Below are 26,205 nucleotides of genomic sequence, written 5' to 3' on the forward strand. Positions count from 1 at the left end.
GCATCCAGAGGAATATCAAACATGGTTCTTCATTCGGATTGTTTCCAAAACATGCAAACTATAAGAGTGGGTAGGTCACGCAAACCAGCAAGGTACGGATCCACTAGGCTTTGAGCCAGAATGTATTTATTCAGCATGCCATTATCTTGATAGCATGTTGACATTTCTCTGAAGCTCTCTGATCACAACTTGGCTCCCCATCCACTTTCCTTACAACATAGCTTGGCTTGTCTCATCTAAGTCTATGAGGTTCTCTGGCGTAAGTAGGCAGTAAGGGCGGACTTGAAGTGAAGGGGCTGAATTAATGGAAACTGGCATTCTCATCCCTTACCTTAAGCTCGCTTTTGTCGCAATCAATGTCCACCTCAGAATGCAACCATTCCTATTGCAATCTTACCTGGTGCAGGGTCGCCGCGTCCACGGTGCGATACCAGCCTATAGGAACGTACCGCAACCAGAATGGTCTAGCCATTTGCGATTTGACAGGGCCCGCAACGAATCATCAGTAAAGTCTGTCGAAGAGAATGACGGAATATGGAGATATGTGGAAGAGTGATGAATTAATGCTACGAGAAAAGTAGGCTAAGTAGACTACGAATAAGGTCGAACCTACAGACCTTCTCAGGAATAGACGCGGAAAATCTGATAGGACATTATGCGACTAGTGATCAAGAAACTCAAACAATCAATCGATGGATTCTTCCCAAACCTCCGTTCACTGCGCCAGACCCCTCCAAGCACAGTCAAGATGAGCTCAGCAGCCTCAGTTTGATCATTATCACTATAACGGAGAGTTCCATTGGAGATCGAGTTCGCTAAGGATATCTCCTAAACTGTCCAAATGTCAATACAACTTTAGGACATAAATGGCGAGCGAGCAGTAAGTCATTCGTGTAAATCTCACACTCACGACTGCTGCAGCTTCCGAAGAGCCACAGAGTAACTACAAAGAAAACGGAGTAGAAGAAGAAAGAGAGACGCAATGCTCTCGTTGGCAGTGGCTTCTCAATCCACGGCGGAAGTTGTAAAACTCCTCTGGAGATGTTTTGGCTCTTGAAACAGCGCGCCGAGCCTTGCCGGACATCCGCAGGAATATACGAAATCAAGTGGGAAAGAAAGGCAGTGCGTCTGGGGTATTCCTCCTATATGCTGATCCTGATGATGGATGAGGTTGCCTGGACTGATTTACATTTATGCAAAAGTCGTCGAAACACGACATTGAGATTCCCAAAGTTGAGCATATGATACTAAAATACAACCCTATGATACTATCTTACAAAATAGGATATATATTCCCACCACTCAGACACCCTTCTTAATAGCCCAGAAATAATTCCCCCAGTCTTCAGACCCAGGCACGATCTTCCACCCAAGCCCGGGGACATAGATAGTCCCAACACACTTCCACTGCATGCCCGCCAGGTCCGCTGGCCCACCCCGCTTAACTCCCGTATCAGCAGCCCGCATCAACCCCTCCTGCGCCCAAGCCTTCAACTCTGGTGGATTGACGAATTTGCTCCACTCGTGCGTACCACGAGGAACAACACCGATCGGCCACGGCGCCTCAGCAATAACCTGGTTCAAAATCCAAGATGGGAACGTGCGGGCGATTGTAGATCCGATCAGCCAGCCGCCTGGTTTGAGGGCTCGAAGGCAGTTCGCCAGGAATTGTTGTGGTGTTGTGGTTGAAGGATCGATGTGTTCAATGACCTCGAAGAGCGTGACGACATCGAATTGCGCGGGCTTCTCCGGTGTCGAGCTGGACAGAACGTCTTCCAGCGTCGTATTCAGGTATCGGAACTTGCCGCTGCGCAAGTGCGAATCAACTGTTGGATCCATGCGTCCGTGTTCGCGGGCGATCTGGACAAGTGCTGTCGAAGGCTCAACGGCTGTCATTGAGGCTGCGCGCGTGGGTGTCGGGGATGGCGCGGAGGGGTCGAGGGGAATTGTCCGCGCAAGTGATTCGGCGAAGATGCCACCGCCGCAGCCGATGTCGAGGTAATGGAGGTTCGCGGTGTTGGATGTTGGGTCTTGGATTGCTGGGGGCGGGCTATCTGCAAGGCAGGTTGCGATGAATTCGTGGCGGAGAGGGTTGAACAGATGGAGGATTCGAGACGGGCCCATGGGGTCCCACCATGAGCTGGCGAGGGCAGAGAAGTGGGAGAGTTCATCGGGGGAGACGGAAGATGTTGAGTGCCAGCGTGTTGTCGAGGGATTGCATGGCTTGGTTGAAGGGAGAGGGGAAATCTGGCGGAGACATGACGAGGGCTGTGTCACGGTCGGTGTTGCGCGGAGGGCGCGGAGAGGTAGAGAGCGGGTGCGAAGGGATGCCATAATGACAAATAACGGACAAATTCGCCTCAGACCAGGTGGGATGGGGTATCAAGGCCCCCGGATTTGTTTCGATTGCTCAGACGAGCTTTGCGCAAATGAGTGCTCGGACGTAGACCTAGGGGTTTGGATACAGTCAGTATGCTTCTTGCGTTTCCCAAAGCACTGCGCGAGCTAACCTAACATACAGATAATGTCAGTGCAACCCCAATCGCTGTTGACGTCTATTGCAGTTTGAAGGAAGAATGGTGAAGCTATCCACATCGACGAATCTCCGAGCCGAGACAAACACGCCAAGGCCGTTTGACGGGCCGATCCCATCCGTGTGACGAAGTTCCAGTCCAAAACATTAATAGACATATACACAAGTCATCTTGTATTCCAATGTTAGTGGAGATTGGTGGTGTATTTTCAGCAACACGTTGCAGCATCCTAGACGATTCAGGTAATTTGAATCGCATGGCCTGTTGTAGAGTATGTACATCGCGACTAAAACAGCGATCTATGTAAATTCAAACGCCAATGGTATCATGATCAAATCAGAACAAAGCATGCAAATGCAATCACTCAAAGTGGCAGATCTTCAAGCTCAAGGCAAAAGACATTCTTGGAAATCGAGTCCTCCCTGAGAAACTGCAGTCAAGTGTGGCAAGGAGTCAGGATGTTGACTATCTATTTCACCCATTTGGTGGCCAGTTCGACCAGCAGCTAGCGTGTCCCAGCCTTGCTCACCAGCCCATGAAGTGAGTTGGTCAGACACTGGTGCACCGAGTGTTGGAAGGAAGTTGCCCATAGTGATAGTGCAGTCAAGTCCTAGAACTGTTTTACAGCGTTCCAAGAGCGATGGAAAGAGGTATGAAGGTGAGCCCCGAATCTGCGAGAGTGTGTGCAAGATACCCCAAAGAAGTTCCCTGGGGTCCACGGACGACTCGGTCAGACGGTGCAGAGATTTAGAGCCCAGGGAACGAGTCACATCGGCGACTGAGGAGCCCATGTCGAACAGTTTTTGCTCCTAAGGTTCCTCATTAGCAGATTTATTGGACAGCCGTTGAAAGAAGCATACCATGCCGATACCATGGGCATCAACCGCCCCTTGAGATGCACTTCCGATCACACTCATGACAGCTTTGCCTACAAGTACTGGCAGATGGAAAGGCAACACCCCATCATCTCGTGCTCCAGGCTGTGTGGCATGGCTTATAGACAACTTCCACATCATCGCCTGCAACCACTGCTGTGTGATCAGAATATCCACTTGTTGGATTTCAAGGACCCCATCCAGTGATATCGGCTTGGAGAGGCTTGATTGAATCCCCGATGTGGGTGGTTTCTCCAATAGCCCGTCGCCACCTCCAGCAGATACCCAGTCATACAGATTGGGAGTAAGCTTCTCGAAAATGTTGATCAAGTTGATGAATCCATAGGCTAGAATTGGGTCTTCCGAGCAGAGAACTTGCGGTTTGTGAATGGTACTGCGGAGCACGACCGGCTTGGATTGCTGTAGCGCGTAACCCCTGTTAACTTAATTAGCATCGGTCCTAGAAAGCTGACAAAGCTACCCACCTTTCTGTGATGAAAAGCAACCAGAATACGCGCCGCCTTTCCTCAGCTTCCTCGGTGTCAAGTTCCGCATATGTTGACTCCCGTTGTAGTCCCAATGTGAACGCCATCGAGGTAGCCTGACACAGATAAAACCAAGCATGACTCTGCTTGTCCATGTTTCCGTATGAAGCAAACAAGAAGAAAGAGGTCAAGAGGGTCTCAATACTGATGTCTTCCACAATATCACACTCCTGTCGCGCCCGCACTGCTTCGGCTAATAGTTTTTCGCCAGAAATTAAAGAATGACCCTCACCTAGGCTCTGAAGACGAGCATGCTCTGGCACTGGAGTAGCACCATCCAACTTGAGTTGAATATGAGTTGCTGTGCACAAAGAGGCCAAAAACGCGTATCTTTGGGGAGAGAGTCGTTGAGGCTGTTGACTATCCAGGCGCAGTTCATCCCCACGTACCACAGGCATAATTGGGAATAAATATTTCAAGTAGACATTGACATGCGCCAATAGGATTTGCGGTGACAGACGGCGAGCATGGGGAAGTATCCGATCATTCGCCGATTCCACCGTAGATTCAGTCGAGTCTGGAGAAGAGACCAGTTCTGGTGGCGGAAGTTGTGAGAGAGTATCCGCTATGTCAAGCGGCGCATAGAGTGGATCATTGATGGCAAATGCTGGCGACGAAGGCGAACTGAAGCCATAGGGAGACTCAGTGTAGCTTTGTTTCCGTGCATTTTCGTTCAGGTTTGACAGTGGATGGATAGGCGCCAGCGGATACAGCGTTCGAAACTTAGGGCCTTTGCGCCGGAGCACATCGCTATATGAGCAAGACAGCAACAAGCGTTGGCATTTATCGCAAGGCAGTTCACGCGAACATTTGATCTTGCGCCGGCGACAGTTATCACATGCCTGTTTCGAGGGCGGGTTGGACGGTGGTGCAAGGTCCATGGTTGGTGCGTCTCAAGGCGAAGTAACGTGGTGCATGGTAAGGGTAACGTTTTGTGAGTCGATGTGAAAAAGATCGAAAATATAAAACAAAAGCACAGAGTATCTGGGGAAGGCGCGGGGCCGGTTGAGACCCCGCAAAAGGACCCTGCACACGATGAGATGAGGCCCTGATACTGGGGACTTCAATAGCTCCTTCTACCGTTCCGGTGAGATCCCATGGGATTCGTGCCTAACAACTACGTATGCCCTGGCTGTATTGAATGCATCTTTCATGCTACGGGGGCTAAAGTGTTGATCTGGAGCCAATAACAGCAGCATGCCAAGTCGGCTTGTTCAAATGTCCAATCAATTCTAGATTTCATGATCGGTCGGTAGCTTAGCCCAGACTGTACACTTCGTCCATCTGGCAAACCCCTGTCTATCAACTCGGGGGACAAAGGGTCAACGTCAAGACGCAGTCGGCTACACTTGACATCGGCAAGTCTCGAGGCCGATAAAAAGATGCGGGGAGAGGGGGCATTGCGCGATTTTTCGGATTACAGATTAATCCTGGCCGAGCTAGCGCCCACATCACTATACTAGACCTCAAGCCGTCTCCGCAGTATTATATGGGACCACCTCCTTTCGGGGGGTTGGCATCCAATCATGCCACCAATCCGGCCGCTGAAGGCGTTCAGGTTGACACCCATCAGACTTGGAATCAGATGCCGAGATTGCGTAACCCCTCGGGAAGCCGAGGAAGACATCACAATCACCCCATCCCTCATCCTCACCCACCTCGAGAAACCCGGCTCTCTTCTCATCCGGGTGGAACGTCGGAGTCTACCGCTCTTTGCTTCAGGCCCAAGGATGGAGATTTCCAGAAATCCCCGAAGTTCCTGCAAGCGGGTTCCCCGATATTCCCCAGAGGCCGGTTTTGAGTCCCCGGATTGCCTCATAGGCATCCGAGTTCATATTGCATCACTCACCTTTTACTTTTCTTCAGTGGTATCAGCTAGAGAGAAAACATCCACCGGTGAAGCCACCTTCGGGAGCCTTGTAAACCTTAGGCCACTCCCCCGCTTTCCCCGGGTTCATGTTTGCAAAAACCCTTGGTGCTAGATGCACCCTCTAGGCGGCTTTTCACGACTTATTCCACGGTCATATAATCAGTCATAGATGAGCCTGATAGCTACAGTATACCATAGTCATAAATCTCACTACCGAGCCGCGGCTTATACGAAAATCGTCTCCACTGTGCACTTGGAAAATGTACAGCAAAGGGGCTCGGGCTCGGGCATTTATCGGGCGATCGGCCAATTACCGCCTTGGATTCCTCCTTGCTCATCACAACCCACAGCACGAAGTGGATGAACTCTGATCCTCTGCTGAAGCTGCACTCGTCGGGTCTGAGCTGCCTTTCTCGGTAGGCCATCCAGGCTTAGCCACGCTCAGTGTAGCACGGACTGGAAGTGGCAAAGGCCGTGACGATCGCCCCCGCAATCCCAGACTCATCGAGGCTCACTTCCCCGCAACAAATAATCAGCCACCCAGTACCTGAGGAATGTAACGCTGTCGCCAGCGCGTCTCCGCCAAACACGGGGATTCAACGGAAATATTGAAGCGCGTTTGTCCATCGGCATGCCTTCGGTGTTTACTCTTCGGGAAAACGGTTGTGCAGTGCTACGAGTGCCCCGGGTTGTTTCTCAAGACTATAAGAACAGTGGGACAGAAAGCCATATTCTAGCTGTATCTTTCCGCATAATTCAACCATCATGGTTGGCGTTGTGGACTTTTTGGCCGGAGCCTGCCTTCTCCCGGTAGTCTATGGCGCAAGTTCGACGCCCTCGCCAAGCCCCACCACTAGCTCCGCTTATCACCAATTCAGTCTCCCTGCCTCTGCTGACACGGGAGCGAACTTGATCGCTAATATCGACGACCCCGAGGCTGTCAATGCTCAGTCTGCCTGTCCGGGATACAAAGCGTCCAATGTGCAAAATACACCGAGCGGGGTCACAGCGACCTTGCAGCTAGCGGGGCAGGCTTGCAATGTCTATGGAACGGATATCGAGTCCTTGAACCTGACGGTCGAGTACCTTGCAAAAGATCGATTGAACATTGTCATCACCCCCAGTCACGTTGATGACTCTAATGCCTCTTGGTACCACCTCGATGAGCATGTTGTGCCGCGTCCTTTGGCAGACAAGAGCGCCTCGAACGTCGGCAACGATCTCGAGTTCACATGGTCCAATGACCCTTCTTTCAGTTTTACGGTGAGCCGCAAGGACACTGGTGATGTGCTTTTTGACACCATTGGCTCGGTTCTGGTGTATCAAAACCAGTTCATCGAATTTGTCACTGCCCTTCCCGATAACTATAACTTGTACGGTCTCGGAGAGCATATTCAGCAGCTGCGCCTGCTGCCGAATGCCTCTCTCACCATCTACAACGCCGATGCCGGGGACCCAATCGATAGGTGAGCCTCTCTAAGCTGTCGATAGACTCTGCGCTAGCGATGAAACTGACCTTTATCACTTTAGTAACATATATGGAGCCCATCCATTCTACCTGGATACCCGTTATTACGAGACCGATGACCAAGGAGGCCGGACTTTCGTTTCAAGTGATGATGCGGACCCTACCAAGGACTACACCTCCAACTCACACGGTGTGTTCCTGCGCAATGCCCATGGCCAGGAAATTCTCACTGGAGCCCAGAACCTCACCTGGCGCACGTTAGGTGGCAGCATTGACCTGACCTTCTATGCTGGTCCGACTCAGCCCGAGGTCACGATGAACTACCAGAAAAGTACCATTGGTCTGCCTGCTATGCAACAGTACTTCACCTTTGGCTATCACCAGTGTCGCTGGGGTTACTCCAACTGGTCTATGGTCGAGGACGTTGTAGCAAACTTTGAAAAGTTCGAAATTCCTCTTGAGAATATTTGGTAAGTCTCAAACAACGATGCTTTTTTCAAACTCACGTGAAACCAACACTGATGCGCTAATAGGAACGACATCGATTATATGAAGACTTGGCGTGACTTCGACAATGATCCCATTCGATTCTCATACGCCGAGGGGCAGGAATTCCTGGAAAAGCTGCACAAGAGTGGCCGTCACTATATCCCTATCGTCGACTCTGCTCTCTATATTCCCAACCCGCACAATGCGTCTGATGCGTAAGTCCCCCGCATGCTGCTTGAAAGTCATTCTGCTGACCCAATCTCAGCTATGATACCTACACTCGCGGTGCGAAGGACGATGTCTTCATCAAAAACCCGGATGGAAGTACTTACATCGGTGCTGTCTGGCCTGGATACACTGTATTCCCTGACTGGCACAACCCGAAAACCGGTGCCTTTTGGGCGAATGAGATTGTCACCTGGCACGACAAGATTTCCTTTGACGGTATCTGGATTGATATGAGCGAGGTGTCATCATTCTGTGTTGGAAGCTGTGGGTCTCATAACCTTAGTCTCAACCCCATCATGGGTACTTCTCTTCCTGGAACTCCTGGAAACATGAATTTCGAATACCCAGAAGGTTTCGAGATTACCAACACAACTGAGGCGGCTTCTGCTTCCGCGGCATCGTCGAGCCAAGCCGCAGCTGCAGCAGCTACTGCTGCCAGTACGTCGTCCTCTCAGGATTACCTGCGCACGACTCCAACTCCCGGTGTGCGTGATATCAACTACCCTCCATATGTCATCAACCACGTTCAGACTGGCCATGACCTCGCTGTACACGCCGTGTCTCCGAATGCGACGCATTCGGATGGTGTTCAGGAATATGATGTGCACAACCTGTTTGGCACTCAGATCCTTAACGCCACTTACCATGGTCTGCTTGCTGTCGCCCCTGAGAAGCGACCATTCATCATTGGACGCTCGACCTTTGCTGGCTCTGGTAAATGGGCAGGCCACTGGGGTGGTGATAATTTCTCCAAGTGGGCATACATGTTCTTCTCTATCCCTCAGGCTCTGTCCTTCTCCTTATTCGGTGTCCCTATGTTCGGCGTTGACACGTGTGGCTTCAACGACAACACGGACGAGGAACTTTGCAACCGATGGATGCAGCTGTCTGCATTCTTCCCCTTCTACCGAAACCACAACACCCTTGGCGCCATCTCTCAGGAGCCCTATCAATGGGAGTCTGTCATCGATTCCTCAAAGACAGCCATGAAGATCCGTTACGCTATTCTGCCTTACTTCTACACTCTGTTCCACCTAGCACATACCACCGGATCAACCGTCATGCGCGCACTGGCCTGGGAATTCCCTCATGATCCCTCACTGGCCGCAGTCGACACCCAATTCCTCCTTGGTCCCTCAATCATGGTGGTTCCAGTCCTCGAGCCTCAGGTTGACACCGTCAAAGGTGTCTTCCCTGGCGTGAAACAGGGTGAAATTTGGTATGATTGGTACACCCAGACTGCCGTTGATGCCAAGCCCGGTGTGAATACCACCATCCCCGCTCCTTTGGGCCATATCCCGGTGTTTGTCCGGGGTGGAAGTGTGCTTCCCATGCAAGAGCCTGCCCTCACCACCCGAGACGCCCGGAACACCCCGTGGTCCCTTCTTACCTCACTCAATGGCAATGGTACTGCTTCTGGCCAGCTTTACATTGACGATGGCGTGAGCATCTCGCCTGACGCTACCCTCGACGTCAAGTTTCACGCAACCAAGTCCAGTCTTAGCGCTATGGCTTCCGGTGACTGGAAAGAGACCAATCCGCTTTCGAAGATAACCGTCTTAGGTGTGTCTCAGAAACCTCACAGCGTGACTCTGAACGGCAAGTCTATCCCCGCCACGGCCGTGCAGTACAACTCTACTTCGCACGTCTTGTCGGTGGGCGATCTGCAGCATGCTACTTCCGAGGGAGCATTTAGCAAGGACTGGGTTCTGAAGTGGTAATGATATTACGAAGAGGAACTGGGGAGTGATTTGTATGGCACAACAATTTAACCACCAATGACAACGATGATTATATCCCAAGGCAAGAGACAGCACAGGCCACATTCGTAGATTACTAACTTGCAAGCTGAGAAACCTCTTCCAAACTCGAAACAACTTCAGCATTTCACCTCTCAATCCTTACTTCCATCATGTCTCGGCCTCGCCAAAGAATTTGGTCCTGATCAAACTAGCCTAAGACCAGATAACGACCTCAATCTCTTCGGGAGTCGGGCCCTGAACTCGGACCCTCAAGCCCGAAAATTGAGTAAGTGCTGGTGTCTTGAAACGAGACTAGATTCTAGAATGTGGCGAGTGCTTACCCCGTAAATCCGATTCCCGAACAACCCTTAATTTTTCATCTCGCGAAACAAAATCCACAAATTACCCCACTCAATCAATATCAAAGATGAAACGGATTCCAGTCTTGATAAGATGGCTAACGCGACTGTGAAAAAAAAAGGTGAAAGCTGTATGCTTTTCAGCCCCAAGCCTGCAACAATTACACTAGCCCCTCAGCTTGTTGCAACCCCATAGCCACCCTAACAATTTGAATCTCCACTTTATCACATATCATGATTTATCTACGGTGTTCCCGATTGCAACCCGAAAGGAGTTCTTGTTGCAGGTATCTGGCGGTGCCCACCGGCTCCTCAGAATGGCGAACTCGACGGAACTCGCGATCTGAATATGACGCCTTACTCTCGACAGCTCATATAAGTAGTCTCTTCCCAGATTATCGGCTTGTGCTTGAATCGGATCTTTTGAAATGCTGTCGCTCTAATTGACTTTGCTTTGGACTTTCTTTCTTCTGAGCTACCTTGACTGTGACCTAGCACGGGCATTCACTAGAATTCCGCAGCACTCTTCAGTTGTCATTCTTCTACGTGATCTGCTTTCTTTGATTTCATACCTGAATGTGTCGAGCTCCGGGTTGATTCCTTTCAGCTTGTTCCCCGAGCCCAGTCTGGTTAGAAACACAGTCATTCTCCGACATTCGTCATTCTTTTCGGAAACATTCTTCTTCGATCAAGTACAATGCTTTTCTCACGCCTTGCATTGCTAGCTGGTCTAGTCGGGTCCGCCGTTGCTGCTTCCCCAGCGGAATGGCGCTCGCAATCAATTTATTTCATGCTTACGGATCGGTTCGCGAGGACGGATGGATCGACTACTGCTAAGTGTGATACTGCGAATATCGTATGAGCCTCGCTGATGGGCCAAGGGGCAAAGCGAAATGCTAATATGGCTTCAAGTTGTACTGCGGTGGTACCTGGAAAGGTATCGAGAAGAAGGTGCGTTTAGTTTGTTAGATTTCGGGCGAGATATTTGAATGCTGATTCGTCTACAGCTGGACTACATCCAAGGAATGGGATTCACTGCCATCTGGATTACTCCTGTGACGGGCTAGATCCCCGGTGATGCTGGTTACGGTTATGCCTATCACGGATATTGGCAGCAGGATATGTGGGTAACGCTCGAGTTCCAACGACATGACAAGACTAATTGACACCGCAGTTACTCCCTGAACTCACACTACGGTACCGCTGACGATCTCAAGTCGTTAGCCTCCGCTTTGCATCAGCGTGGCATGTACCTGATGCTCGATGTAGTGGCCAACCATATGGTGCGTCTTGAATATCTGAGTGGAGTATTAAGGGTACTGATAATAAACAGGGCTACAACGGTGCCGGCACCAAGATGAACTACGAGGTCTTTCATGACTTCAATTCGTCTGCAGACTTCCATCCTTATTGCGAAGTCAATGACTATAACAATCAGACAAATGTTGAAGAATGCTGGCTTGGCGACACAACTGTCGCGCTGGCTGACCTCAACACGGAGTCCGAGAGCATGCAGAACATCTGGTATAGCTGGGTTAAAAATCTTGTCAAGGACTACTCCAGTATGACTTACCCTTGATTCGCTTACTCTAATATCTAATGCATTAAATAGTCGATGGCCTTCGTGTCGATACTGTTAGACATGTCCAAAAAAGCTTCTGGCCTGACTACAACATAGCCGCAGGAGTTTACTGTGTCGGCGAGGTATTTGAAGGCGACGTGGACTATACTTGCGGCTACCAGGAAGTCATGGATGGTATTCTCAATTACCCAACGTAAGTTTCTGACCACATGCAATTTGTACTCAACTGATAGCTTGTAGGTACTACCCCCTCCTTGCAGCCTTCAAGTCCACAAGTGGAAGTATGAGTGATCTCTACAACATGATCAACACTGTGAAATCCACGTGCAAGGACTCGACTCTTATGGGATCGTTCATCGAGAACCACGACAACCCTCGGTTTGCTTCGTATACCGAGGACATTTTCCTCGCCAAGAATGTCGCCGCATTCAAAATCATGGCGGACGGCATACCGATCATCTACGCCGGCCAAGAACAGCATTACAACGGGGGTAGCGACCCCTACAACCGTGAAGCTACCTGGCTTTCTGGTTACAACGAAAATAGCAAGCTATACAGGCTCATTGCCAAGGCAAATGCCATACGCTCGTGGGCCATTTTCAAGGACATCAACTATGTTACTTACAAGGTAAGCCTTCAGCCTTCCCGGTTTCTGAGTGCTCGATTTAATCGAATTTCAAAAGAATTACCCAGTCTACAAAGACCAACATACCCTTGCCATGCGCAAGGGTTACACTGGAAAACAGACCATCACTGTTCTCTCCCACTTGGGTGAGAACGTAAGCGAGTATACGCTTTCGCTGCCGAACACCGGATACGAGGCTGGTATGGAGTTGACGGAGATCTTCACTTGCAAGACCATGACTGTGGATCAGAGTGGCAATGTGCCTGTTCCCATGGCTTTTGGACGGCCGAGAGATTTGTATCCCACCTCGTTGCTCCAGGGATCATTGGTCGGATGTTAGGTTGTCTAATTTCCTAGCTGAACAGTAAGTCTTGAGACCTGGAATTGAAACTCAGGGATTGGCTTAATCCGGTCTCTGGGCTATTTGATTCTGGATCAGTAAGCTTCATGTATTACGATGAAGGTTATGATATTGATTAATGTTTTGTATACTTTGATTGTATTGCATTACTGAGATTGAGAATGACTACAACAGACGCCTCTCAGGGTAACTAGTAACTGCCTATCATGCTTTGTTGACTAGCAAGACTGAAAGATGTAGCAATGTGTTTAGTGGGGCACCTTACTACCTCGGTATTCAGGAATGAGCCCATCTGTGAATGTCGTAGCCGAAGACTGAAAACTGGCCTACCCCGACTCGAAACGGCAGACGAGGAACGTTTCAAACGATTTAACCCAGCGAACCATTTTATTCAAACAAAGTGGAAAATCCCTCCAGCCGGTGAGAGCTCAAGACGTCATGAGAAGCACCAAAATCTCTCCTAGGACAAACACGCATCGAGCCGATTAGTGGCGGCCCACGATCTCGCTGGGTTACGGGTAATGATCTGGTCGCAATTGCCGGATGAGGGAACCCGATGGATTCAGCCTTAGTCACAGTTGCCGAGGTTCAATGTCTACTGCACTCGCTCCGCATAAGCCTAAAGCAGGCCATTTCTTATTCACATTAAGAACGGAGGGCTTAGAGATGGAGTTGGCCCTGCATCTTGTTCTCACAAGGGACTGGTCGATGTCAAAAATATCAATTAGGACCTCGGCCCGGACCGAAAACTCAGACAAATAAAACTGATGAGTTTCTCTGACTTTTTCATTTGAACTCACAGCGTTCCTTATTCAGATCTCTCAATTACTATAACATGCTCGATATCGGCAGTTGCGGTCGCTGTGAAGCGACCTTATCACAACCTGTCAGCTTCACGCGTTTATTTTACCGGAGAAGTCTCCGCTTCTTTGTTAAAGACAAATATCCTGTCTTTTGTGCACATACACCTCAAACTTCAGTTCGCAGATCTCCTGTCTCAATTCTCTGATCTTGATGACAATCCGCTTCTCCTTCCCTGATCAAGAGCCTAAGTCACAAAAAATGATGACGATCCCCATAGACGTAAGTGGCAACCGTATCGCCAACATCGCGATCAACGCGCAGAATAGATGCCTAAGCGCAAGACCCAAGCACCCAAAGTTCGATTTTACTGTCCCGCAGAATACCAAGGTTATTAAACATTTGCATCTTAAAATTAAACCAAGAATGCTCATATCGACTTCCATCATTAGCCGTTTACCATTAACCGTTCCCAAGAACCTGGATTGCTCAAAGTTCAAATCAAAGCGTCTCCTCAAAAGTCATGAATCATCCTTGGTACCAAGGCCACAGGCATCGACCCACCAGTGGGATGCGTAGGCGGCTGAAACATATTCTGAGTTTGGTACGTCGGCTGCGGTGGGACATACTCAGTCGGCATAAGGTGATCAAAGCACGCATATCCCTCCACAAGAGTCTCCATGGAGCCCGCAGGTATTAGCGTCGACAGATCGATGTTCGCTGTGCGTGGCGCAGCGAAGAGATTACTCTTCATGACATCTGCGGCAGGGGAAGTCGGGTCCGAAGCTTCTCCATAGCGGCGCTGGACTTCGCTGACGACGTAGGCGATCCGATATGCAATGTGATCGCTGTTCGGAGCGAGATGCAGAAGGAATGAACGCACTTGATCAATTAATGGGTCGGAGGGATTGTAGTCGCATAGTGTCAATGCAGCGTAGCCGAGGATGTAGTATACATTATCTATTAATCCCGGCGCGGCAGAGAAGCGGGTCTGCAGGGAGCGAGAGATGATCAGACGCGCGTTGCTGCATATCTCGGGCGCTAGGCGGTCGGATTCCGGTTGGAGGCGGGTTGCTGTGCGATGAAGGAGAAGTTGACTGAACCAGAGGCTTAGTTCGAGTGTTGATGAACCTTCATTATCTGTTTCCTTGTTTAGATGGCTGCACTCGTAGGAAGCTGAGAGAGGGCCCTTACTGAGAAGATGTGCCCATTCCATCTTCCAACGCTCGATTTCCTCATATTCAGGCTCGACAAACCGGAGCCGATGGGGGTTATTTTGGAGCTTCATTGCAATGCGGTAGAGTTGAATTTCTGCAAGGATTCTTCCATCTTCGGAAGTGGCTCTGGGATGATCTAAAATTCGGGTGCAGAGGTCGAGGTATTGCGGCTGCACGTTGATCGAGCGACCGTAGCCGAGAGCAGAACTGAGATACGTTAGCGGAGCCCATTATAAGCTTGGGGTAGACATGCTGTAAATGTGTAAGACAGAATGTGTTCCAGATTCGTAGCTGAGACAGAGTCTCGTCGCTCAAAATGCTTTTATCAAATGGTTGGTTGAGAAAAGTGAATGATAGTAGGGCGTGGTTTATTGAGATCCCGCTCAACAACCAGCCATCCATAAATCCCTCCTTGTGGCTGGATGTAGGATATAGACAAAGAAGGGCCAACGCCTGGAGGGAGTCATTAGACAAGGGTGTTTTGCGCCACAAAGCTTTGGTCACGGCATGTTGCACTTGAAGTGAGATCTCATGCACGGTATTTGAAGGCATGCCTGGCAAATACCGAGAAGCTAACAAGCAGGCAGTGTTGAAGAGGAGCGTATCTGTCCGCTGGATGCCGGATGAAAGATCTATTGAAACCCAAGGGCCGAAATATTCCACAAAGCTGCAGGTATCATTAGTCAATGTCATTGGCCCCAAGGCTGAGTGGATGCGCACAGTTCAATAAGCTTCAAGGACAATTTAGCATCTATAATTCCCTGGGAAACAATGTCGCCCAGGAGATCGACATCAGTTGGATAATTATCACGCCCGTTGAAACACTCCATCTGCAGATCTCGAATGAGTTGGACCGGTTTGAGCGAAAATGAGGGCACCTGGCCATGTTCGCTTGACGAGTCGTCCAAACTCCTGGCTACATGCGAGTTGGGGCTGCCCGAAGCATTAGATGACTGATTAGCCATCTGCCGCATCAAGTTTATCATCTCGCCCATGCCGCGTTCCAGCGAGACCAGTCGCTCCTCGATCGAGGGAATGGCGGCATTAGCCTCAGACCATGTCGACACGTTGTCCTGGAAGAAGCGATCTTGAGTTTCCGGCAGTTCGCACTCGAGTCTGCCAGATAAGTCAGCGTCACGCACAGCTGATGATGAACCTAGCCCCAAATTTCTCAGATTTGGGCTCATCGGCGCCTTCCGGGTAAAAATAGAAGGGAAGCACACGACTTCCTGAGTCTCCGGAAGGGTCGACAATTAAAGGTAGTACCAACCTGAGTGAAAGGCAGCGACGACAAGCATGGCCACGGGGATCCAGGTCGCACCGGGTCTTCAGCTTACGACATGTATTGCAGGCAGTCATAGACCGGCGAATTCGCCCTCTAGGCCGGTTATCCTGGCCGACCGATTCGATTCGGTTGCCATCATCGGTGGCAGCAATACTCTTTGTCTCCCAGGACATGTTGCTATGGGCAGGCTCAGTGCGCGTCATGACGGATGAAAATAGGATTTATAATAAGGTAATCATTCATTCGGAGAGCCCGAGAAGTGAATAGGGGGGGGGAGAGGAAATGGCTGAGGAGTAAATAGAAAGAAGCAAGAAGGGGAGATCAACGGATGGACCCTTTTTTAGCCAAGTTTCAGATTCACGGAGATCCTTGAGGCCTAGGTGGAGAGAGCAAGGCTTATAACAGATAGGAAGAGCAAGACCTCATAGCCAATTGCGACAAGCCGCTGGTTGGTGATGATATCGTCTCCGCCAGCGTGCGCAGGTACGTGATCCACTTGTAGCGGACCTGGGGTAATCACAAGGCATCCACCAATCCCGCCATGGCCCAACAGGCTTCTAGAAAAAGTAGCGATGACCGTGCCTTGCTGCAGACTTCCTGGAGAAGAGAGGGGTCGATAGTGGCGTATTGGTTCCTTCTCCTGACCCCCTGTAGTTAAGCCGATGTGAGCCGTCTAGAAACGATCCGGGAGGGGGAAGTTGGCACCAGTCTTCGGTCTTCGGTAAAATGGGTACATGTCCTTATCGATGGTCTTTCCGTATCCCTCTTATCTACACTCCATTCACACATCATTTGTGTAAGAGATGAGCGGAGACGGGAATCCCCGAACCGTTTTAGACAGCTAGCGCTACTGTCTAGGCAATTGGCCCATCTCCAAGTTTCCAACCCCCCCCCTAATTTCTGCCAGCCTGGAATCATGCGAAGTGGGGTCGATATCATATCATTAGGTGGGTCGTGGATGGGAGCGGAAGTGGAGAGCAGGCCAAAAAGAAACAAGAAGGCTCGGAGATATAGCATAGCATGTGCAATTGGCCCGCAGCAATCTGGTCGGCTTAATGGCCTTGCTTAGGCTAATCAATGATTGGTGCCAGGAGGAGGGTGAAAGCAATGCGACATTGTAACTTTCTAGACCCGGCTAACGCCGGATCTGTACCCGGATATTGCATGGGCCCCTGCTAGCCTTATCCGTTTAGCGACCGAATTCAACATCGAATCGAAGCGTGCTGCCATCACTAGCAACTATTGACGAACTCCTGGAAGAGCACGGTCCAGACACGTTGCCCGAGAGTCTCTTGGCAAGCCCTGGGGGAACTGTGTCCCGCCGCCACCGCCTGGAAATTCGCCGATTCTCCTGCACCTCGGAACAACAGTTAAACACGCATTATCGACCCAAATGAACATTTTTTCGCCCCCCGGGGTCCATCTAGACTCAATCGCGGTGGACCGAAATCAGCTCGCTAGTTAGCTCGAAACACATGCCAACGGCCATCACAAAGTCTTTTTTTTAATCGCGCGGTGCTGAGTGGTTCTGAGTGGTGCTTGCGAGACCAAATAGAACATTCATCCGAGGTTTGCCTCTCAGGTTCTCCACCGCTTGGCTCCACTTAATTCGCCGGGACAATATAATTTGAGCTCCAGACGGTTTAGTGCCTGCCCGTTTCAGAAGTAGCGCGTTGTTAGCTTTCCACCACGGGACCTCGATCGAAGAAGCGGTCAGAATTTCGTGGATTCGCTCGTGGTTGATCAAAACCTTGGTCCCTCAAAGATGGTAAATTCCGGGGTAATTCTCCATCGCGTCGAGGACTAGTGGGCTCGAGTCGTCAGACAGTTGTGACAGCTTCGTGAGAGCCAGATTCAATCTGGGTACCGTGCCCATAGCTGGCAGACCAATCTTCATGCTGGATCTCATCGGCAGCGTCAACGGGGATCAACTGGACCAGAGTGATATTCTACATCCAACTTAGGGAAGTCCGACGCAATATGAGTTTTGCCAAGCTTGTCCCTGAGGTCTTGTGTTGAACTCAAGCAATGTCTAGTGGGAAGTGGCCCGAGGCTTGCGCCGGTGTCGTCTTCGTGCTTCGTATCCAACATAATTGCAATACGCAGACCCCGGCTACGGCCCACTTACGAGAGGTGGACACGAAGCGGAGATATAACCGATATACATTAGTGCAGGGTATTCTGTCACTCTCTCTTGTCAAAGTACGATGGCTGCAAAGGATGGCTGGAACACTTAAGGAAGGCTACAGCTGAGCGCCGAGTGCGCTTATGCAGGCCATCACTTCCGACAGGAGGTCAATATGGCAGGCCAAGCTTCAGGCCTGTCATTCGAGCCAATGATCGCTGAACAACATAGGCACTCTTCCAATCACGGAGCGCCGTGAAAAGGCGTAGCTCCGTGGTTGGATGAGGCTATATGCCCTGTCTACTTATCATTGGCGGATAAGATATTTCCAGTTACTTTTTCTGCTTCCACGAGAGGCCGTCAAGCCATCTACTCCGTGGCTGCAGGGGTGCTCACGTTTAAGATGATTAGATGACGACGTATCGAAATCGTCTTCGCAGCCCAGTTCCTGTTTAGCCACTGATGGAGCTTTGGATGCAGATAAGGAATGCTGCGCCTAGGCAATGACAGGCGGGCTAACCCGTCCACCATCGGGGATGTATGTCTCAAAGATAAGAACTCTCGGCGTTTGAACAAGATCATTCAAATGCCTCGTTTTGGGGCTTCAATTAGCTGTTAGTGGGGGGAAAGGCGCTTTCGCATGTGATAGCTTGAAGCTCTGCTCTCGATCTCTCTCATGGAAAAATACATTCCGGCAAAAATAGGCGATCACAGCTAAGCGCCCGGGAGCTCAACGTGAGGAACGAAATTGAAGCGCCGTCTCACGTCATTGATCATCAGGCTGCCCGATCTGCAAGACATGAGTTGCGTACTTCCATTGCGACTGAGGTACGATCGATCATACGATCATGCCCGGGTAGAGGCCCTGTGAGCCATGAATCTTCTAGCGGTCAATTTCCCTTTGGCTGAAGCTAAGCATATCACGTCTTTCCCTCCGTGATACTCAACGGTTAAGAAAAATGGCAGCCTTGCACTAATAAGTCGCACTACCAAAGACCCTTTTCTTGGCTGGCCCACTTATGCCTATCTTGACTTGGCGGGACTAGGCAAGCTTCACCTAAAAATGAAACCGACCACAAAGTCAAAAACATATAAAGTGGTGACCATATTCCCCACTCGAGTGTTGAGAGTTTATGAGGCTTGGAAGTCTTCCGTGGAGATGATGGCCATTACCTGGTCAATTAAGAAATTCAATGCTGGTGGAGAAAATCGGGCAAAACCTATCGGGACCGGCCGCCGAAATGAAAGTACCTCCGCAACATTCTGTTTCGGGCAAGGCTACCGGAAAGGATTACCGTAAATCCCTTATGCTAATCTGAGTTAGACAGTAGACATTTATCTCATATCAGAGAAGAATACTAAGACAAGCATACTTGAATAAATTACACACAACCCAGGAGTTATGACAACACCTGCTCCTTGATTATATTCCACGGCTATATCACCGTAGGTCATCCTCACTTGCCGTCTATCAGGTTCAAGTAATCCACTGTAATTCATCGAGTGTTACAAATGTGGATTCCTTTCCGTGAAATACCTGGAACATGTGCTCTCGAAAAAGCTTCAGGTATCGCTAATTGCTTATAGCATGTAATGAGTAGTTCGCCCATCTATCGAATATCTGCACTCCTGCACTTCTGCTGGCGGACTGTCCCGTAGATCTTGTAAATGTCAAGCATAATTTTCTGCTTTTTCCATGCCATACTTCTTTTGCTAGATCATTGAGTCGGGACTCCAAGTATACACAGATGAAATCTACCGACGACTCTGTCAAAGAAATTAAAAGTGTCTGACAAATTCATACCCAAGTTTAGCTGTCAGAAAGGCTAAATCTCTACAACCATCCCATACGTGACGTTCTTGCTCTAAAAGTAGATCTCTCTGTTGCTATTATCAATGAGAAGAATCATAATCTGCGGATATTCTTATGTGTGCTTGAGATTTATGTGGTGTACAACATAAGTGACTTCTGCAGTTTCAGCCCAGAATTCAAGCCTTTCACCTTGAAATGTTACGTGGAACCATACAAAAACGGTATACCGTGTGAATGAGTGATTCGTATTCGCCAGACAGGGGTATGGAGAAAGTGAAACAACACAATACACAGAAATACTAACCATTGGAGAATTTCCGTCTTTCTGACATGGTCGTCATCCTCGAATTGATGTTCTCCTTTGAACTTCAGTAGATTCAAGCCATCCACAGAACCGGTCTGAAATAGGGACTGAGTAGAATTGCGTCAGTTTCCAGATCATCCAGCGGAAAACGGAAGAGGCCCTGGCGCCACTCTACTAGTCGCTGCAGCATCTGAAGCAATTTGATTGACTTGCAGTAGGGCTACTGCGGGAACTTGTCGATCAATGCTCCTGCCGCGCTTCGCGACCGTTTACAGAGCCTACGATTGCCGTAAATTCACGGTCGAGTCGATGCCGAAGCACAACCCGACGCAGTACCGACGGTGAATACGCCACTCTCCCAAAAAGGCCTTTTTGAAACATGATCAGCTACCTTCTTGCATACCCTTGACATTCAAGGTCTGTCTATGAAGATATTTTACAGCTATGAGCCTATTGAGCCCGGAAGGCTCCGTAGCCGATTATTCTAGCACCTTGAGGATATATAGCACAATACTTTCTGAAAGTTGAAAGCGCATGTGATTCGAGAGCAACTCACTTGTCTCCTCATCTATTCCTTCATTTAAGGCGGTGACTAGACATCGGGCTACATCATTTATTACCCACCAGGAAACACTACTTCTACTTTTGCATGATCCAGCGAGAGCCCCTTTGATGCGAGCATACGGTGGCATTTGAGGTACAATTGTAAAACCACCTACCCCTCAGACACACGCGCCTTGTTTCTGGGCCCTACATCACGCTGCTTCATTTTGTCGGATCGAATTGTCCATTTCTAAGTCTTGATTCCCGTAAAAGTTTTTCATGTACAACACAGCATTTCAAAGTACAGTCTTGAATCTCTACTTCTTTGCCCCTCCTTGGGTGACATCTCTGCGGATGAGCCAGACCTGTCCTCAGTGGAGATAGCTATCTTTCTATCTGATGAAAGTCAAGTACTCGCCACCACCTCCAGCCTGAGGATCGCTCGTGCATCTTCATGCTGATTCAGACCATCGACAGAGTACTAAAGGGTGAAGTCTCCGCTTTCTCTAATGAATTTTCATGACTTCCGCTGTACGCGTTTCTCTACACTATCAATTCCCAAATCTCAAGATCTCTCTTATTCCCCTATTGTTTTTGATATCACCAATCGACTTTTATGAAAAGGGCTGCTAGCTGATCCGAACTTTAGTCTCCTCTTCCAGACTCTGACGCTATATGTTATCTAAATGTTTCTGCGCGGTGGCCATGTTGAGAGGTAGCTCATCCAACCTCATCTTTATCTCCGCTTCTTATGCCTGTCTTCAAGAGTTCTCCCTTTACCAAGCCGAGTGTGTCGGGTACTCAGCAGTCTCAGTTGTCCGTCACCACGTGGAAAAATCTGGCTCTCCAACCCAGACATCCTCGTGTGGTGTGACCCCCCTTGTTCATACACAGCTAGTGCTCATGTTTCGATGTATCTTTGCAACGATATTACCAGATTCTCTCATTCAGACTTACGGTGAAGATGAGAGCTCATCTTTAAGGGCTCCTCTGATGTGCGCTTGTCGTCGGCCATGATGTAGATAACGTCTGACTCGCTACTTAGGGCTCCATTTGTATACTATCGGTGCTCAACGCGTAAGGGGATCTCTAAAGCTATGGGATCACATCTCCTAACATCGGTTTGTTCTATAAAGTCGATTGCTCCCCTTCGCATAAAGTAAGGGTTCGTTGCAAAAAAAAAATGACGTCACGACTGATCTTGTGGCAGGCTTCCCTCGCGACCTTGGTGCACTATTTCGTCAGATGATGGCCCTACATGATTTAGTGAAAGTGGTAGTGGAGGCTAGATCGGTAATGCGATCGCTTGTGTAACTAGGCATGATTCCGACATTTTAGACCATCATTTCGGGATTCTGACTCGGCTTGTCGCAAGGGCTCGGGTTCGGCCCCGCGACAACCTGCCTGTGTTGTGGTTTAGATGCCGAGATTAGCTAGCAAGTCTGCGTACACTGATTATGATTTTGAATTGAAATGCCGTCAATGCCGAGCCAACGTGGCAAATTTCAAGGTCAGTAGGAGCAGGTTTCTCGCGGCGACGGTAGTAGGCCACGGAAGACAAAGGCTGATTGATAAGAGAAAAGTGGTGAAATTTTCTATAGTTCGTTTAAATGCTTTTCCGGGTTGACGGCTTGATCGTTATCGCTCGGGTGGGATGACGATTATCTGACCCGTATATTTCCGGAGTTGGCGATATCTATGCCCTACTGGGGCCTCATACGATATACATACTAGCATTGTACAACAGGGGTGAATCACCGGATAAATTATAGCCATCAAAAAGTTCGCCAGATGTTCCATGGGCGTATTCAATGTGTACTACGTCAATCAGATTCCCAACGGCTGAAACTTGATCTGGTCTATTCCATGTGTATATAGATTGCGCTTGGTAAAACGAAAATATCAATTGCAACAGCTTGAGCTGAATTGGAGACTTGAGAAATTCCTTCACATTGGTTTACAACATCACCGAAAAAGAGACCCAGGCTAACACCTGGAACCACATCAATGGCACAGAGGCGGACAAGTTCGATCGCTTCTGGGTCTCGGAACTATACAAGGGCTGGCCGGTCTATCGCGATCCTTCTGAATGGAACCATTATCGTGATCTCTTCGTGAAGGAGGGAGCATTTGTGTTCACAAGTAAGTAGTGTTCAGAAGCCTAATACATATGACAAATAAGCTAACGTGGTGGTACTGTAATCCAGCATAGAGCGGCGGACTCACCATCGACGTTTTCATCACTGCCTCAATCAAGGGACGGGCGAACGGCGACTTCATCATGCACCGAGAGAATGGGACACTTGTCGATCTCAACCCAGCCACTGGTCGGGCTGTCGGTAAAATGAAGGCAACCATCACACAACGGTTCAACTGGGACGGAGTAGAATTCGACGTGGAGTGCGATTGCCACTTCATCAACTTCTGCATCAAAGAAGGGGGCGACTGGAAGGTGGTTTATATCAAAATTATTCCACGAGAAGGACCGCCTTCCCCCGTTGACGGCAAAACTGTGCCCAATTTCGACCCCGAAGAAATGAAGGAATATACTCCGGGATACCAATATCTCTCGGTCGCACAGGCACATCTGGGTCATCCAATCCTCAACGATTTGCCAACCATGAACAACGCATCATTTTACTAGTTGTATGAGGCAATGGATGCCTGGTTGGAGGCACGTCCAGCAGGTGACTTGTTGGAGATTCCGAAGGATGCATCACCGCGCTACTGAGAAAGTCACTGGTTCTTTGATGAATTGAATCAAATGTGTCATCTACTTTGTTTCTCGTCCAAACTGGCATTTGATATTGTATATATAGCAGAGTCGATAGCGCCCTGTCTCAAATTTGAATGGCTCTCTCTCAAGAATCATCAAATTTGTCTAATCCAGGAACAACCCATCTCGCCATTTCAATCTTTTCTCACAAAGTCCTTTCGAGCAATATCATTGTTCAGTGTTGTCGCTGCAGGCGCTATTTTGGCAGTCATCTAACTCCTTCGTACAATTTTTCGAGATATTTGATGAAAACCCGCCCTAGTCTCAATAAGATCGACTTCGTAGTACGGCGAAGCTGAGTAGGTAAATCTTGCTGATATTCTCTTGACTGTTGGTGGACATGTCTGCCGAAGCCTGATATTCCACACAAAGGGATAGTTTCAAAAAGCATTCCATGATTATGCTCCATGATCATCTGGGCAAGTATTTGATTGTTTGGTGGGTATTATTTTGTATAGAATAAAGTAGGCTAAAATGGAGGCTATCGGGTTATGGTGAGACAGCTGTTGATCATGCGGGCCCTCGGGAAGGCTGAAGAGGACGGTTTATCATTGAGAACAGGATACATCTTATGAACGGCTTAGTTCCAAGAGTCTAAATGATTTGAAAGTGGCCTCAATTCCTTAGAACGAGATGTTCAGCTCGATACAAGCCCTTTCTTGTCAGATTCCGGTGATATCTGCTAAGATGATGATATGAGTGCCAGGTGAACAGCTCTGTGTACTGCTGGTTTCAATGAGTCTGGCATTGAAATTTCAAAGCTTCGTTTATATACGTACAAATTGGCTGGTGTCTATGCATGCGTCCTCAACAAGGCAGGTCTGGAGACCAGATCTGTATAACCTTCCACTAAACATTATTACAAATTTGATTACTCGCACCTATTGTCTTATACTGGACCCTGTCGCTTTTCAATTATCAATTTCCACCCCACACCGAATCTCATACCTCTCTTACCCTCCAAATGAGCTCTTATGTCATCAAAATAGACCAGATGCGGTTGCCAGGCTCCTTTTCTCTACTCAGTAAGAGGTAATAGAGGTTGAAAAGCTCATTTTCGCCGAATGATTCATGCTTCTAGCCTTTTCTATTGGATACCAATAATGCTGTAAAGCTTCCATTCTCGTTCAAAAGCCACGGGCTTGAAATATAATGCACACCGTGTTAACCCACCTAGAAATGAATTTTCATTTCGGTCTAAAACAGAAGTTACGAGTCCAGCTCGAATTCTGCTGCTGTAAAATCATGGCAAATGAGGGTGGATTTTCGAATCACTCGATATGATGCTGTCATCAGGATGATGCACTACTGCTACAGTCAAAGCGCTACAAAGGGAGAAGGCGCCGCGTATAATGGGTCGACTTTGTTTTGACAAATTATCGCGCTGCCTTTTGTGAAACTTTAATTGGGCCTTTGGTCTCCAGATGTTGAAGACAACCTCGTATCTGCTCAGACGTCCGTGTGGCCGTCTTCTGTCAGCGAGTCTTGTGACCTCTCAATTGCCACAACATTACCTAGACAAGATAGCAATGACATCGACAGAATCTTTGCGTAATTGTGTTATAGAGTAGAAGGCGCCCTATTAGGGTGATGGAGTGAAGTGCAGTGAAAGGTGAGTATAAAATCTTTGTCACTATGTCCCTGGCAGAAACCTCCATCGGACTTATCGTCAAACGTGTCATTGAGCTGTTTGAGATCCGTGCGATGCGTTACTGGTTGATGCTGTGATTCAGTACTCGATAATATGATGCCCGAGCCGACTAGGCCCAATCTTTCTGGTGACATAAAGTAGTGCCCAATCAGGCACTAAATACGCGGGGATATCCTCAGGAAGCGCCAAAGTCAATGAAGCGAACCAAATTAATTTGGAACATATCAAACCCCTCATAATCCCTGACGTATTGCACCTGGAACTCTAGACGCCGCATCCTCGCCACCCATCCAGATTGGGATACCTCCGCGCTGCATCATTCCCACGGAGCCGACAGAAAGCAAGACTAGATCAATGTAAATGAACTCCAAAATTAAACAACAAGCGATTTTAGGCAGATATTCCAGAAGAAAGACACAAGCTCAAGCGAATCCCCATCTCACGCACCAGCATTGGCTAGACTAGAGCACACTATTGAATGGACTACGCTGGAACGGTGGGCCCTAGTCGATCCTCCCAACATCCCAGAAAAAAAAAAACCCTCACCCCCCCACTCTGTAATCAATAGTCTGCAATTGATACCTGACAGAAGTGTTGCCCGCATAAACAGCACCGAAAGAGTGTTCAGAAAGTAACACCTTGAGAATAGACAGTAAAATGGAACTCAGATACCGAGAACAATAGGATTCAACGTTCTCCACGTTACACTATCGCCATGGGCGCCCCCCCCGAAAAAGGAATAGCCGCCCAGCACCGAAGGACGAACCCTTCGACACGTCAAATCAGTCGACATCCTTACTCCGAACAAATCATATGCAGCCCGCTAACGCACGCTAATTGGCTTGGTCGATCTCACCGACGAACACCTCGCGAACTCGATCTGCAGCGCGATCGTCATAGCGCGATCCTGACATGAAATAGCTCACATTCTTTGCCCAAGTTGACAGCTCGCATGCAGGTCTAAGCTCCCCGTCGAGCTGTGGGAGCCGGACATCGTGCACTAGAAAGTTAT

At 49.0% G+C, this 26,205-nt stretch overlaps 6 protein-coding genes across 6 annotated transcripts; 3 read left to right on the top strand and 3 right to left on the bottom strand.

The window, feature by feature from the left end:
- Window positions 1–1,302: 1,302 nt before the first annotated feature.
- On the bottom strand, window positions 1,303–2,334 carry N7477_009393 (3-demethylubiquinone-9 3-methyltransferase; the record flags this gene model as incomplete). The annotated part of the gene is made up of 1 exon (XM_056971054.1): window positions 1,303–2,334. One exon carries the CDS (start codon window positions 2,332–2,334, stop codon window positions 1,303–1,305), a length of 1,032 nt encoding a protein of 343 aa, XP_056818033.1.
- Window positions 2,335–2,920: 586 nt separating this feature from the next.
- N7477_009394 (putative C6 transcription factor (AmyR)) lies at window positions 2,921–4,835 on the bottom strand (the record flags this gene model as incomplete). The annotated part of the gene is made up of 3 exons (XM_056971055.1): window positions 2,921–3,343; window positions 3,395–3,845; window positions 3,895–4,835. 3 exons carry the CDS (start codon window positions 4,833–4,835, stop codon window positions 2,921–2,923), a joined length of 1,815 nt encoding a protein of 604 aa, XP_056818034.1.
- Window positions 4,836–6,589: 1,754 nt separating this feature from the next.
- N7477_009395 (glycoside hydrolase family 31 protein) lies at window positions 6,590–9,730 on the top strand (the record flags this gene model as incomplete). Its single annotated transcript, XM_056971056.1, has 4 exons — window positions 6,590–7,290; window positions 7,355–7,762; window positions 7,826–7,996; window positions 8,047–9,730. The coding sequence occupies 4 exons, from the start codon at window positions 6,590–6,592 to the stop codon at window positions 9,728–9,730; spliced, it is 2,964 nt and encodes a 987-aa protein (XP_056818035.1).
- A 1,077-nt stretch (window positions 9,731–10,807) lies between these two features.
- Window positions 10,808–12,657, top strand: N7477_009396 (alpha-amylase; the record flags this gene model as incomplete). Its single annotated transcript, XM_056971057.1, has 9 exons — window positions 10,808–10,966; window positions 11,023–11,061; window positions 11,118–11,165; window positions 11,226–11,233; window positions 11,285–11,393; window positions 11,444–11,672; window positions 11,723–11,885; window positions 11,933–12,320; window positions 12,376–12,657. The coding sequence occupies 9 exons, from the start codon at window positions 10,808–10,810 to the stop codon at window positions 12,655–12,657; spliced, it is 1,425 nt and encodes a 474-aa protein (XP_056818036.1).
- Window positions 12,658–13,993: 1,336 nt separating this feature from the next.
- Window positions 13,994–16,184, bottom strand: N7477_009397 (Transcriptional activator of proteases prtT; the record flags this gene model as incomplete). Its single annotated transcript, XM_056971058.1, has 4 exons — window positions 13,994–14,903; window positions 14,995–15,363; window positions 15,417–15,812; window positions 15,967–16,184. The coding sequence occupies 4 exons, from the start codon at window positions 16,182–16,184 to the stop codon at window positions 13,994–13,996; spliced, it is 1,893 nt and encodes a 630-aa protein (XP_056818037.1).
- Window positions 16,185–22,700: 6,516 nt separating this feature from the next.
- On the top strand, window positions 22,701–23,410 carry N7477_009398 (catabolic 3-dehydroquinase; the record flags this gene model as incomplete). Its single annotated transcript, XM_056971059.1, has 2 exons — window positions 22,701–22,912; window positions 22,981–23,410. 2 exons carry the CDS (start codon window positions 22,701–22,703, stop codon window positions 23,408–23,410), a joined length of 642 nt encoding a protein of 213 aa, XP_056818038.1.
- Window positions 23,411–26,205: the final 2,795 nt, after the last annotated feature.

Source organism: Penicillium maclennaniae (genome assembly GCF_028827695.1).
Source record: "Penicillium maclennaniae strain IBT 15551 chromosome Unknown utg000008l:1.0-3552695.0:1.0-3555053.0, whole genome shotgun sequence".
NCBI classification, from domain to species: domain Eukaryota; kingdom Fungi; phylum Ascomycota; class Eurotiomycetes; order Eurotiales; family Aspergillaceae; genus Penicillium; species Penicillium maclennaniae.